We start from the raw sequence: 11,995 nt of genomic DNA, 5'->3' as shown, positions 1-11,995 counted from the left end.
AACATATTTCCCTATAATCTCATATACTGAAACGTACTTCAAGACCGCCAGAGTCTTTCTCAAAGCATAATGTTAGATGAGGTCTCTCCAAGATTGAGCATTGAACTTCTAGCTGTATATCAGTCACCTCAAACAGTCGGGGATCACTGACATTGATTTACTGGCGACAAGTTTCTTAACAAATTTAAATATAATGAGGACTTGCTGTACAGGCTTCTTACGCTGATAAACTAGTTCTCGGCGAGCTTAGACAAAACATTTGATAAAATGACAGGAATCTTTTACAAAATTACGAGACAGAATGCAAGCTTTCAATCTACTCTTGCGAGCTTTCCGATTGATGATATATCTCAGACCCAACCAACCCCTTGAAGCAGTATATATTAAACAAAGGCGATGTGAAATGTTGGATACATGACAAAGTGGTTTCAGTTTGTAACAACAAGGGACTTATCGATATTGGAAATATAGATAGATATTATGCCTATGAAATGTGTTGTGGAAGGCTCATGGCCTCGTGCTTTATGCAACAAACAGTCAAAATCACAAAAGAAACTGAAGAGCATATGACCCAGATATCCTTTAAAAAGATACGTTATCCCATTGATTTGCGCCCAAAAACCAAGAACCATACACCGCGCGAAGCCTATCAAGGCGATCGCCCACCATAAAACCAGATAAATCCAAACCAACATCTGGTTGGAATCGACATAAACATGCAAAAGACAACATGGTCAACCCTGTCCGTCTTGCTCGTATAGCTGAGTCGAGCAGCGAACTAGCCCTTTCCGATACCCAGATCAAAAACCTCAAATTGATCTGTTTTACTCCCATCCCTGGGTTACAGCAGCCTCAGATATTGTATAACCCCCCCGCAATCACAACGGCGAAGTCAAACGACGATCACATATTGCGAATCGAGCAATAAATTTGTTCGAACAATCAAGCAGAACAACGAAAATATCGACGCACAATGTCATAGCGTCGTCATGACCAAAAACATTATGCCCACCCGGTGAGCCCCCAGTCGTGAACCGCGATACCATCCAACCTTTTCGAGCCGATTCGAATGCAAGCCACAAGATAGTAGTGTTGAAGTAATAAACAAGAATAACGCCTTAGTTATTAGGCTAAAAGAGACCAGTGATGGCCCGGTCAGTATTGAGAAGATTATAGTGAATTATCATTTGTGGTCGCCTATGAGTGAAATAGATCCCAGGCCCGTTCACATAGACGGATGAACTCTTCCTTTTTGGCTCGCTGAGTATCGGGACTATCTCGTCCGGCACCAAAGGGCCCACGGACACGTGTAGGCGCAGGTCCATGTCCCAGTGGTGGGCTCCCGTCTTCATATTCGGCTCGGGTCCTTCGCCTGCTTGTGCTTCGCGACGCATCAACGGGTCGACTGCCAGGAGCTGGAGAAGGAGGGGTTGGTGGCTGATGTCCGCCATAGTGGACAAGCTTGGGGAGAAGCTCTGTTCGCCCGCCAGCGAGGTCTTGTTGGGCCTCCTCAGCAGATCGATACTCACGGCCACGGCCAGGCGTTGGAGCCTGGGGAGGAGGTGGAGGGTGACTAGGAGATGTCAAAGGCCCGCGAGAGTTGTGGCCACTGGGGTAAAGAGACTGAGACGGAGGAGCATTATCGGGATGCGCAGAAAGCCCCTGACCAAAGACATCGCTGATAGGTGGCAATCGGTTGGAGGTTGGGTTAGCGGGAATGTGGTGGATATGCGAAGTGTTTGAAAGGTTGGATGGCTGGTTGGTGATATGTCGGGTCATAGGAGCAGGGTGTTGTCGCCCGGTAAAGCTGTGACCAAGAGGCGCAGACTGGATAACTCTCTCATTGGCAAACTGCTCATGAGAGGGAGCAACGATAGAGAGACCAGGAGGGGCCTTGTTTCGTCGAGACATGCCGGGAGTTTTAGCGGCGAATGCGTTGTCCTTGTCGGGTCCGTCTCCTTTAGCAGATTGCTGATGAAGTCTGGCCTCAATGATGTGTCGCTGTTGTTCTCTCACTGACATACTTCGCTGCAGCTGCTCCTTCATAACAGGATCTTGGGTGACGAAGCCAGGAGACAGACAAGCAATACCAACTTCTTGAATTGCCAGGCCGTCACGGGCAGTCATAGGTCGTGCCGAGGTCGGCTGGTTGGATTTGGGTGTGTTCTTGGACAAATCGAGTTTGCGCGGTCGAGGTCGCGTGTTGGTCATACTGGGAGAAGCAGGCTCCTTCTTTACGATAATTCTAGGGGGTGCGCCAGCGGATCGGGAGCTGCAAGGGAAATTAGCAAGGGACCAATGGATTGATGATTTTTTTTTCTTGAGAAAAGAAATGTCAAAAACTTACGCGCTAGATGGTGACGACTTGTTACCTTGACCAGCAGCTTTAGGGCTGCTGCTGGTAGAGGACTGAGCTGTCGCATGCGAAGTTGAAAGATTGAGGGATGAGCGTTGTGCTGATGGGGAAGTGCCAGCGGCGGCCGACGTGGAGGGAGCGGGCAATTCAGGATTGGAGAATCTTTCGTGCGGAGCGGGAGAGGGAGCCATGGCAATTGCAGCACTCATAATGAAAAGAGCGAGTGCAGGGTTGTGAGAATTGGCGGCAGGTAGTTCGTATTGTAAGGAGATGAAAGAGCTGCAAGGAGAAGCCAAAAAGGCAAAGCCAGAGTGAGCCGAGTAACTGGGTTTTACTGGGTCTCGCAAGCCTTAGGGTTCCTGTCTTTGGGAAGCAAGCAGAACGAATCGGTCGGCGAGGACCGTGGAATGAGACAGGAATGGAAGCGATCGTGGACGCAGATAGTAGACGCGACCAAGTCGAGTCAAGTCAGTGCACGACTTAATTGACTGCTGACGCGGGAGAAAAGGGAAGAAAAAGAAGCAGGGCGTCCGGAACCACGAAGAAAGGCTGGGTCGGGCTAGAAGAGAGAATACAATAGCTCAGCTCAGGCGACAAACCAAAGATAGAGTATCTGGTTGGTTAGTCGGTTGGTGGATGGTTCGACGGCGGCGGCGGCTCTTCTTTTGCGCTGCGCTCTGACTTGGGTCCAAGCTCAAAGCGGGTGGTTCAGCTCTGTAAGATGTGACAGAACAGAGAGCAACAGGTTGAAGGAACAATGATTTGATTTGATTGTCTTCTCCTCTTTTAATGGGTGAGAGGGGAAACAGAGATATTCCAGAGAATGATGGATCAAGAAAAAGAAAAGAAAAAGAAAGGATACCGAATTATTAGTCTCTCTTCTTGTTGCCAATAATCGACTGTGAGAAAAGCCAGGGGCGTCAATGTGGCTCGGACGATCGACTGTATCAAATTCGGTACGGGGCGTAGGTTTGGGCTGTTGGCTCCAGCTCGGCAGGGCCGCGTTTCGCGTGGTTTCGCTCAACTCAGTTCGGTTTTAGTTGGCTTCCAGATCAGTTGGTAGTTGGACAGAATTCCTTGTTCTGTCAATTGATGGTTGTATTTATGTAGGCCGATGGTCTTTTGTCTTTTGTTGGAGGGTCGCTAGATCAATACCTTCGAGTAAATGCCAAATAGGTGAAGTAAGTGGAATAAAGCCAAATCGTCAATCGAGAAAGATTCCTTTCTGCTGATGGGTCTGGACAAGGAGGCCTGTAAGTACTTGACAGTACAGCGCAGCTCAAGCGGCTAGCCAACAGTGTAAACTGCAAGACCGTGGGCCACAGACGATGGATCAGCGAATGAAGAGATTCTCACAACCGACTGTAAATGTGACAAGGCGGGGAGGCGTTGGTGTCGGCGGTAGCAACAGTGCAGTAGTGAGAGTGAGCTATCACAGACAGTCGCAGCTCTGATTGTACGTATTAGAGACAGATGGACCAAGATATGTTGATGAGAAATCAAGAGCCCACGACGTAAGGAAGAAAGGATAACAACAGAAAGAATCAACCAGCTGACGATGAGGGGTCGGTTGGGCACCTGGCGATGTTTTATTTGATGCCAATGTATTTTATGAAGGGGGACACGGGGAAAAGTGACACAAAGGCATGGCGCCTGGTCCGTAACTTGAAGCAATGGACCCAACCTGGCGAGACGAGCCAAGGGACATGGATGGGATCGAGAGAATAGAAAACAGCTAGGGTGGCCCTGGTTGGCCACATGCTTGGATGCTGTAGGGGGGTGAGGCTAATATCCGTGACCAATCCAAAGGCTGAAAGAGAATGAACTTCGAACTGTTAGACTTGACGAGGAGCAGTGCTGAAACCCCTATCCATATACTTGCCAACTCTCATCGGTCCGGAAAACAAGCCAGACCAAGGCAATAACATCGTGGCAGGCGAGCCGTATTGAATTGACAAGCGGGCAAATAAATACATAGTATTCTCAGAAACGGCACATGAGGCATGGCGAACCGGGGTTGGGTGGTCCTCACCTGAATCTTGCTGCTGGCTGCACACGACCCAAGCCAACCGTCGGCCACTCGTTGTCGACTTTTTCGGCATGAGTTTTGCTCTCACCGTTGCTGTCGGTTTGATACTGTATGTACGGAGTACTACTATATCCTTCTAACAAACCATTCGGCGTGGCCCCAGTTGCTGCTGATAGAACCTTTATCCCTGTTCGCGTTGTTGGCATGCGCACGAGTAGTACCTGTCGGACGGCCAATGCGCTGTATTTTTCCGTGTATTCACCCACAGACACATACGATGTCGTTGGCCTGTAACAACACATGGAGTATCGTACTGTATGTGCTGCTTGTTCGGATGGTCCTTATTTTCAAATGTTGATCTCATGAAAATCGGCCAGGCTACCGATTGATATACGAGTGTTTTCCCAAGTGGACTTTGTTTGACATGGCCTTGTTTGAAGATCTGAATTCAGGCTGACCGCTCCTCGATCCTGATATAATCCTCATGTCGATCTCAGACACGCCAAACAAGCAAACCCTCTGCCAAGCAGCAATATGTCTTACAGCCCCAACACTGGTCTCACATGAATGATGAGGACGAATTCGCTGTGAGCCGTACCACAACCATCTGTCGTACCGTGTTTCCAAGCACAGAGCCCAAGCAGGGTCCTACTGGGACGGGGGTGCGGACCGACAAGCAGGGTTGTCTAGAATGTTGAATGTATTCCACCTCATTCCTGTCAGAAAGCCTCTACAGCCTGTAACGGTCAGTGTCAGCATCTTGAGTTAGAGTGTTAATGGAAGACTTCTTGATGCTCGCCGCTAGCGTACCCCATGGCGCTGGTACGCTAACAGTCTCAAGGTCGCTGGTTGGTAGCCCCGGGATAGGCCAAAGCCGTGCCATTTGAAGAACGATGCAGCTTGTTTCGTCGACGATCCACGGCCTAGTCAACTGATAGTGTCCATCCAAATAGACAAGCGAATCACTGTAGCCAATGATGGCTTGTTAGCTCTCTGTCACCAGCTAACGAAGAATACTAAAGGAGAAGACAAAGGAGGTCTCGATTAGATGATTCGATGCAGGTTGTTGGTGCAAAGCTTTGGCGGTTCTAGCTTCCAGCCAAGCGATAGGCAGGTGAGAACCGTAGCTGCCGAATCGGCTTTAGATTTCATCCCATCACGAGGCTCCATGGAAGCGGGCAAAGAACCTACAAAAGATGGCATGCATGTACGGATACTCTAACTGTACAGTAAGCAGGTGAGATCGGGGGCCTTCCTCGTTTGGGAGGTGGTCGGCATGGGTGCCCTTGCCCTTTCACATCTGAAGACCGGGTTTGAGTATCCCAACACTGGGAACGACCTTTCCGAGGTAAAACAACCATCCTCGTTATCCTCACAATATTAGTACTAATGGAAAACTCTGTCTCGTCCGAGGTTTCAATGTTTTATTACTGCGGTGCCTTGTGCCTATTAATTTCCTCTTGCCTTTGTACCTCCCTATTTAAGTCCCTACCTTATTAGTAGTTGTTTCCCAAAGGCAGTTACGGTACAGCCTCCCCCCCACCACCCGACTTTGCCCACTCTCTCACATACTGAAACTTGCCCCTCACTCACACTGAAAACCCCAAACAGCCTAGGGCCCTGACGATCTTTTGATGGATACCTACATGCAAGTTCGATTTTCTGTCGACCAGATATTATATTGACGATCCATGCCACCACCTTCGTTGACCATGTTATCTGTCTCTGCCCCGCCTTGGTTGCACCAGAATGTCAATAGTTCATACTGTAACTGAGGACAAGTTATCAGAAAATCAATCTGCATTATCTGGTGAACCATAGTTTCCTTTTTGGACTACCCAGTATGTGACAAGTCGTCTTATGTCTGCTTCAGCATGTTTTTCAAGGAAACCATGATCTTCACTCAATCCATCCCTATGGCAATTCGTTGTTGGGATGGGTGATCTACATTCGTCCTCACCTTCGTCACTCTTCAACCTGACGAATCCACCAACGGTTGACAAACTTATCACCGGAAACTTGAGGATTGTGTGCTGAGACCTGGGAGGTTCGAGAATAACCCTTGCTGCTGTCAAACAATCCAAGGGTATGTCTTCAAGAACATCCGATGTCAATACCCAACGAGGGTCTGTCTATATCGCAAAACCCGATAACTCATCCTTGTGGCTTTACAATGGTCGAGATAGGGTCTTGCTTGCATGACAGCGCTCCAATTCCGTCCTTGAGCCCTCCGACGATCACTGTGTTATGCCCCCTGTCTCTGATCGGGACTCTCCTTGTCCGTCTTGACCAACCATTTGAGAAGCTCATTGTCATCGTCGTCAGCGGCCCGCATTCATCTGATCTGCTGCTGCTCGTGAACAGCAAGCATTTCAAAGATATTGCTCCAGAACACAGTGCTGCACCGAGTACTATGGACGGAGGACAAATGCATTGTTACCGAGGCAGAGTTGTCCACGACTCATTACAAATTGCCAAGAGCGTGACAAAGAAAAAAAAAATAAAGCTGAACGCCATGACCATTGCGAAATGAAGAGAGGAGCCGCACATCTCCCGCCGTCGACGCCTCAGGTAGCTTTCTTGTTGTTTTAGCTAGAAAGGTTGCTAGCCACGAGGTCTCCTCCCATCGGGGAGTATGGTTCTTAACCAAGCTTCTCTCCTCTCGATCCTTCATGTCCCCCTCACTTCTGCTTCGCCTTCGGCGACGTTTCTATTTCTTCAGGGTCTCATTGTCCACTGTAATTCTCTAGTGTGTCGTTCGTTGTTCTGTACGTACTGACATTTTGTGCTTCATCTCACCTGAGACGGCGTCTCAGGTTAGTAACTCTGTGGAGGGTTTCCTCCACCTGTGCTGACACCACACGCCTCACACTACTGTAACCCAACACCACACAAGTACGTACCATGCCCAATTCGCTCTACAGCCACCCTCTTTAGAGCGCCGTCATTTGCACTTGTTTCGAGATGGTTATGGAACGGCCTGTGATTGGTTTGCTTATGTTACTCTCAAACATGATCAGAGCTAATTCGTGTCACCACCATATGGGTTAAGCCGTCATCTCGACCATCTTCTCCACATGGACCTTCAACGCTCTCACCGTTTACTGCTTCTTCACAGCAAGTCAAGTTGGCAGATTAAAAGTGAGGGTATTGAGATTTCCCACAGTGCGCTTTGTTCTTCTTTTGCGCTGCCATAAGAGTCATAACCCCAGTCCGGGGACATCCTTGATATTTGGCCGGCTATTGTCTAAAACAGGCGGGTTTAAGATATATTATTACGAGTCGCTATCATATAGCTTGGGATCCTTGAAATTATGGAAACAAATTGCCGACACCGCACGGTTCGACTAGCCATACTATGTATATGCGGTACTACTATACGAGCACGGACGGTATTGACTTGAGACTGTCAGTTTGTCAGAAACGATCCAACACTGTTGCTGCTAGTTGATGACGCCCTTGCATATATATATTATATGTGCGTCTTGTAAGTTGCGCTGCTTCATGCATTGTTCCTTTCAGGCGGTGGACGTCTTCACTGCTCATCAAATTGCACCAACGTGCACGACACCTGACCTTGGTCTTGTCGTCCAATCTAAAGTGACCTATATTTGGTATGTGTCTCCTCTGGTAATTTCGCGCGGTTGCACCACTATTGGTTTTGATAGATGAAGTTGTAGGGGTAGAGTTACACCTATGACACACTGAACCATTTACTCTTATTGAGCAAGCGCGCTGGATCGCCAAGATCCTTGCTTTCATTGACGGTCGAGAAAATGAGCATCTGTCTAAATCCAGATCCTAATCTACCATTACCATCTATCTGGTCGCGAAAGTCGTACATGACGAAACGTTCCAGGTGATGGCCGTCAAAGTTCACCCAGAAAACCACTTTTCACTCGGCAAGCTGACCAACAAGCCCCAAGGACACAACTTGACATATTATGGTAAATTTGTGGTGGCATCTGTATATGTGTCAAAATGAACACCACATCGTCATGGTGAATCGCAAAGTTTGGTATTAACTGAGCCTGTAGCATAGGGTAGGCAAGTTGACGGGAGTGCATTATTTGCTTTCTTATACACAGTCTATGCGAAAACATGTGGAAACAGCAGCAAAGGCATAACGTAGGCACTTTCACACAATTACGCCCAATACACACTTGCCCTGTTGATCATGATGCAAGTTGATTGAGAAGGTCACTCAACCCCCAGCAAGGTTACATAACGGAGGAGGTTGATGATCACTGTGCAAAGCCAACTTACCAACTTCATGGTCAGCCATGGTCAGTCTCGCGGGGCAAAACGGATACCTTCGTATCAAGGTAGCATTCCAAGCAGATCGAAATATGGCATTATGCTCTACGATTCACATGGGAGAAACCGGAAACCTGATATTCTCCATGATTTCGGATTTTGGATCAAGCAACAATCCAGTTCACATAAAAGTTTTCAGTCGGAATAAAGTGTACAATAACTTAGCCCTTACTCTTCAATGTAAAGTCTGATTATTGTTTGCTATCACCTGCCATAACACTGACTCAAGTCCAAGATCGCAATGAAGATAGAGTAGATAATCTTGTAAGTGGTTGTTATTGCAAGTATGTAGCGGCCAATAAGAAAGTTAGATCTTGCTCGAAAAATCAATGCTCCACAATTTTTGCTCGGTGCGCCACAGCAGCCTCGCCCAAAAATTTCCATCAAACAATTTAGTTGTGAAAGAGATCTTGCTTGTTAACAACATAATTGGATATTCCACCCATCACGCCGAAGAAAACAAAGAAGTTAAGGTCCGAGTCGCTCACTCAAGAACTTCACAAAACCTCTCAAAAATGCCTGCACGAACTAAGGAGGAACAGCCTCAGGCTGAGGATACCAACATGGAGGATGCCCCAGCCTCTGCGCAGCCTGAGACAAACGATGAGGAGGTTGAGGACGAAGAAGAGGAAGAGGAGGTTGAGCCCCAACGAGTTAGAATTGTGAGTCTTGATCCAGATGCAAAGAGTCATTTGTGATGTATTTACTGACATATTGTAGCTGCCGGGCTCAACAGACACTGCTGCCTCATTTGAGTTCATCGATGAAGGTCACACCCTTGGAAACGCTCTGAGATATATCATCATGAAGAAGTATGTATTTTGAGATGTTCTACAAGGGTCTTACTAACAACATCATAGCCCCGATGTTGAGTTCTGTGCTTATTCTATTCCTCACCCATCAGAGCCAAAAATGAACATCAGAATCCAAACCTACGGTATGGATACACGATACCCATGACACTGAACTTGCTAACTCTTTTTAGATGGCAATGCAGTCGATGCGCTCAAGAAGGGCTTGGTTGACATCCAGGAAGTATGCGACGTGGTTGCCGATGAGTTCTGGACCAAGAGAGACGCCTACATTGCTGAGCAGGGTATTGATCGATGAATTTGAAACCCGCTGCCCAGGGTCTTGAAAAGTGGTTATATTCACAGGAAGCATAATGGAAATATAGGCGTTTTTTAGTAATTCCTTTCAATGAGATATTTACACAAATAAGCCCCTTGTTGCTCAAATCTAGTTGCGACCCTACGTAATCTGTTAGCCATGATCTTAAGGGCTCTACATTCTGCGCTTACCTCGAGGAAGCCAGTCATGAAGCTGCTTGGTAGTCGCTTGTCGCCTCGGAAGTTCTCCTCCTTGAAGTAGGCCATGATGTGGTTGGTCTGCTTCCAGAAGTTCATGGTTTCCTATAGTCGCGGGGTCAGCAAAAAACACCCCTCTCGTAGTCTCAGCTCATTCCGGCTGTGAGGTGTGATCGCACCTGGTATTCGGCGTGGGACTTGAACAGAAGAACGTCAACAACGGAAAGCTTGTTCACAAATCGCTGTCGCTCGAATTCTTGTCGCATACGGGTTCTGATGGCGGAGACGGGCATAGGCATGTTGTACATAGTTTGGACTTCGGGGGCCTGGTTTGCGAATTAGCAGCTGTTCACTCGCATATTTCCATCATCCTAGATCGGCGAGGAAGATCGAAGAAGAGATCATCAATGCAGCAATATCGAGGCTATCTCGGGGGTTCGTAAAACGTACAGCTCGAATCCATTCTCGGTAGGAGGATAGCACTCGACGCTTGGCGTCGGACCAATTGGCCGCTATTCAGAGCATCAGTATGTTAGAAACTGTAGGCTGGGGAAGTTCAACTCACACTGCACCGTCTTCTTAGCAAATTGGGTCGGCGTAATGGCCATGGTGGGCAATCAATGCTCTTAAACGTCGGAAACCGCTCTGCTCTGACGTTGACCAGATTCCCGAAACCGAGATGCAGGAAAGCACCACGGTAATGAGATCACGTGTCCGTAGTAGAGTTTAGTGGGGTACTGTTGCGGTACTATCTCCCAGTAACTTGTTAGCTTTTCGTCAGCGAATGTTACTTTTCGATAAAACTTAAGAGAAACAAGCTGGAGTCGCACAAATTTACACTGTTTAGTTATATGTGTGGTTTCATTAGAATCCCAAAAGTTAGCTATATATAATTGGAACTGTGTTTTAAAAGCTGGAAGGGCTCAGACAAGTCGATGTGCATGGTTGTGGCTGGTATCGGCTGACTTCCATTCGTATAGTCGCCTCATTTCAACTTCAACGCTCTTCCATCAAGCAGTAAAACATGTTTCGTTAATTGGCATACCGCTTAATGGAATATTGGACAGTCATGTGAGCTCTCTTGTTGCACACGGATGTCGTTAATAGAGTTGAAGTCAGAGGTACATGATGGAAGTACACGGCTCCACTTTCCGCCTTCTACCAACCAAGGCCAAAGAAGCACATACAACTCTGCGACCTCAAGGACTATTTATCATCTATACATCATAATCGTCGATTACGATCGAGAAATCCACACAACAACATCACCAAGCGACATAGAACAATACGACACAACAAAATGCCCGCGATCCGACACTCATCGAAGCGCAAGCCGCCGCCCGATGGCTTTGAAGATATTGAGAACGACTTGCTCATCTTCTCCAACAAGATGAAGGACGCTCAAAACAAGCCGCCACCATCAGGGCCTAGGCACCAGGCGCAATGGGAAATCTTCCAGATTTCGCATCAGCGCAGTCGATACGTCTACGAGCTGTATTACGAGAAGGAAGCCATCAGCAAGAAGCTATACGACTGGCTGCTAAAGAACGGGTACGCGGATGCCATGTTGATCGCGAAGTGGAAAAAGCAAGGCTACGAAAAGGTGTGTATCTTAATCACTGTTTTTTTGCGCCAGAATACTAACATTCCTTAGCTTTGCTGCTTGCGCTGCATTCAGACAAAGGAAACGAATTTCAATAGCACGTGCATCTGCCGCGTGCCGAGAGCGGAGATGAAGGGCAACGAAGACATCGAGTGTGTCAGCTGCGGATGCAGAGGCTGCGCGTCAAGCGATTAGAAACCATATCGCCAACTCTTGAAGACGATCGATGGGAGAAATATATTCAGAAGCGCGATGGAAGACAAGGCGTTCGGCGCATTAATACATTACCAACACGGTATTCACCATTCAGGGAAACAAGCGATGCATATCGGCACAATGAGGTAGAAAATCCTTTCATTGACCACATCCATATGTTCATAACG

The 11,995-nt window shown here is 47.6% G+C and overlaps 4 protein-coding genes across 4 annotated transcripts; 2 read left to right on the top strand and 2 right to left on the bottom strand.

Annotated features, from left to right (window-relative positions):
• Window positions 1-1,197: 1,197 nt before the first annotated feature.
• EDB82DRAFT_477106 (uncharacterized protein) lies at window positions 1,198-2,565 on the bottom strand (the record flags this gene model as incomplete). Its single annotated transcript, XM_025726863.1, has 2 exons — window positions 1,198-2,272; window positions 2,348-2,565. 2 exons carry the CDS (start codon window positions 2,563-2,565, stop codon window positions 1,198-1,200), a joined length of 1,293 nt encoding a protein of 430 aa, XP_025581388.1.
• Window positions 2,566-9,061: 6,496 nt separating this feature from the next.
• EDB82DRAFT_504448 (DNA-directed RNA polymerase) lies at window positions 9,062-9,891 on the top strand. The gene is made up of 4 exons (XM_025726862.2): window positions 9,062-9,364; window positions 9,423-9,514; window positions 9,563-9,639; window positions 9,688-9,891. Exons 1-4 carry the CDS (start codon window positions 9,218-9,220, stop codon window positions 9,810-9,812), a joined length of 441 nt encoding a protein of 146 aa, XP_025581387.1. The 5' UTR covers window positions 9,062-9,217; the 3' UTR covers window positions 9,813-9,891.
• EDB82DRAFT_504439 (uncharacterized protein) lies at window positions 9,892-11,028 on the bottom strand. Its single transcript, XM_025726861.2, has 5 exons — window positions 10,575-11,028; window positions 10,460-10,521; window positions 10,189-10,335; window positions 10,004-10,114; window positions 9,892-9,953 (listed from the first exon to the last, which is right to left on the bottom strand). Exons 1-5 carry the CDS (start codon window positions 10,615-10,617, stop codon window positions 9,942-9,944), a joined length of 375 nt encoding a protein of 124 aa, XP_025581386.1. The 5' UTR covers window positions 10,618-11,028; the 3' UTR covers window positions 9,892-9,941.
• Window positions 11,010-11,887, top strand: EDB82DRAFT_219690 (G10 protein). The gene is made up of 2 exons (XM_025726860.2): window positions 11,010-11,612; window positions 11,664-11,887. Exons 1-2 carry the CDS (start codon window positions 11,310-11,312, stop codon window positions 11,805-11,807), a joined length of 447 nt encoding a protein of 148 aa, XP_025581385.1. The 5' UTR covers window positions 11,010-11,309; the 3' UTR covers window positions 11,808-11,887.
• Window positions 11,888-11,995: the final 108 nt, after the last annotated feature.

The sequence above is a fragment of the Fusarium venenatum genome, assembly GCF_020744135.1.
Source record: "Fusarium venenatum strain MPI-CAGE-CH-0201 chromosome Unknown EDB82scaffold_3, whole genome shotgun sequence".
Classification (NCBI taxonomy): Eukaryota; Fungi; Ascomycota; class Sordariomycetes; order Hypocreales; family Nectriaceae; genus Fusarium; species Fusarium venenatum.
This window is presented reverse-complemented; position numbering and strand designations above follow the sequence as displayed.

Coding starts and splice junctions, on each gene's coding strand:
- EDB82DRAFT_504448 (XM_025726862.2), top strand. CDS start 9,218: ATGCCTGCACGAACTAAGGAGGAACAGCCTCAGGCTGAGGATACCAAC. Junction 9,515..9,562: donor AGATATATCATCATGAAGAA/GTATGTATTTTG, acceptor ACAACATCATAG/CCCCGATGTTGAGTTCTGTG. Junction 9,640..9,687: donor CATCAGAATCCAAACCTACG/GTATGGATACAC, acceptor AACTCTTTTTAG/ATGGCAATGCAGTCGATGCG.
- EDB82DRAFT_219690 (XM_025726860.2), top strand. CDS start 11,310: ATGCCCGCGATCCGACACTCATCGAAGCGCAAGCCGCCGCCCGATGGC. Junction 11,613..11,663: donor AAAAGCAAGGCTACGAAAAG/GTGTGTATCTTA, acceptor AACATTCCTTAG/CTTTGCTGCTTGCGCTGCAT.
- EDB82DRAFT_504439 (XM_025726861.2), bottom strand. CDS start 10,617: ATGGCCATTACGCCGACCCAATTTGCTAAGAAGACGGTGCAGT. Junction 10,336..10,459: donor ACCGAGAATGGATTCGAGCT/GTACGTTTTACG, acceptor TTCGCAAACCAG/GCCCCCGAAGTCCAAACTAT. Junction 10,115..10,188: donor AGTCCCACGCCGAATACCAG/GTGCGATCACAC, acceptor CCGCGACTATAG/GAAACCATGAACTTCTGGAA.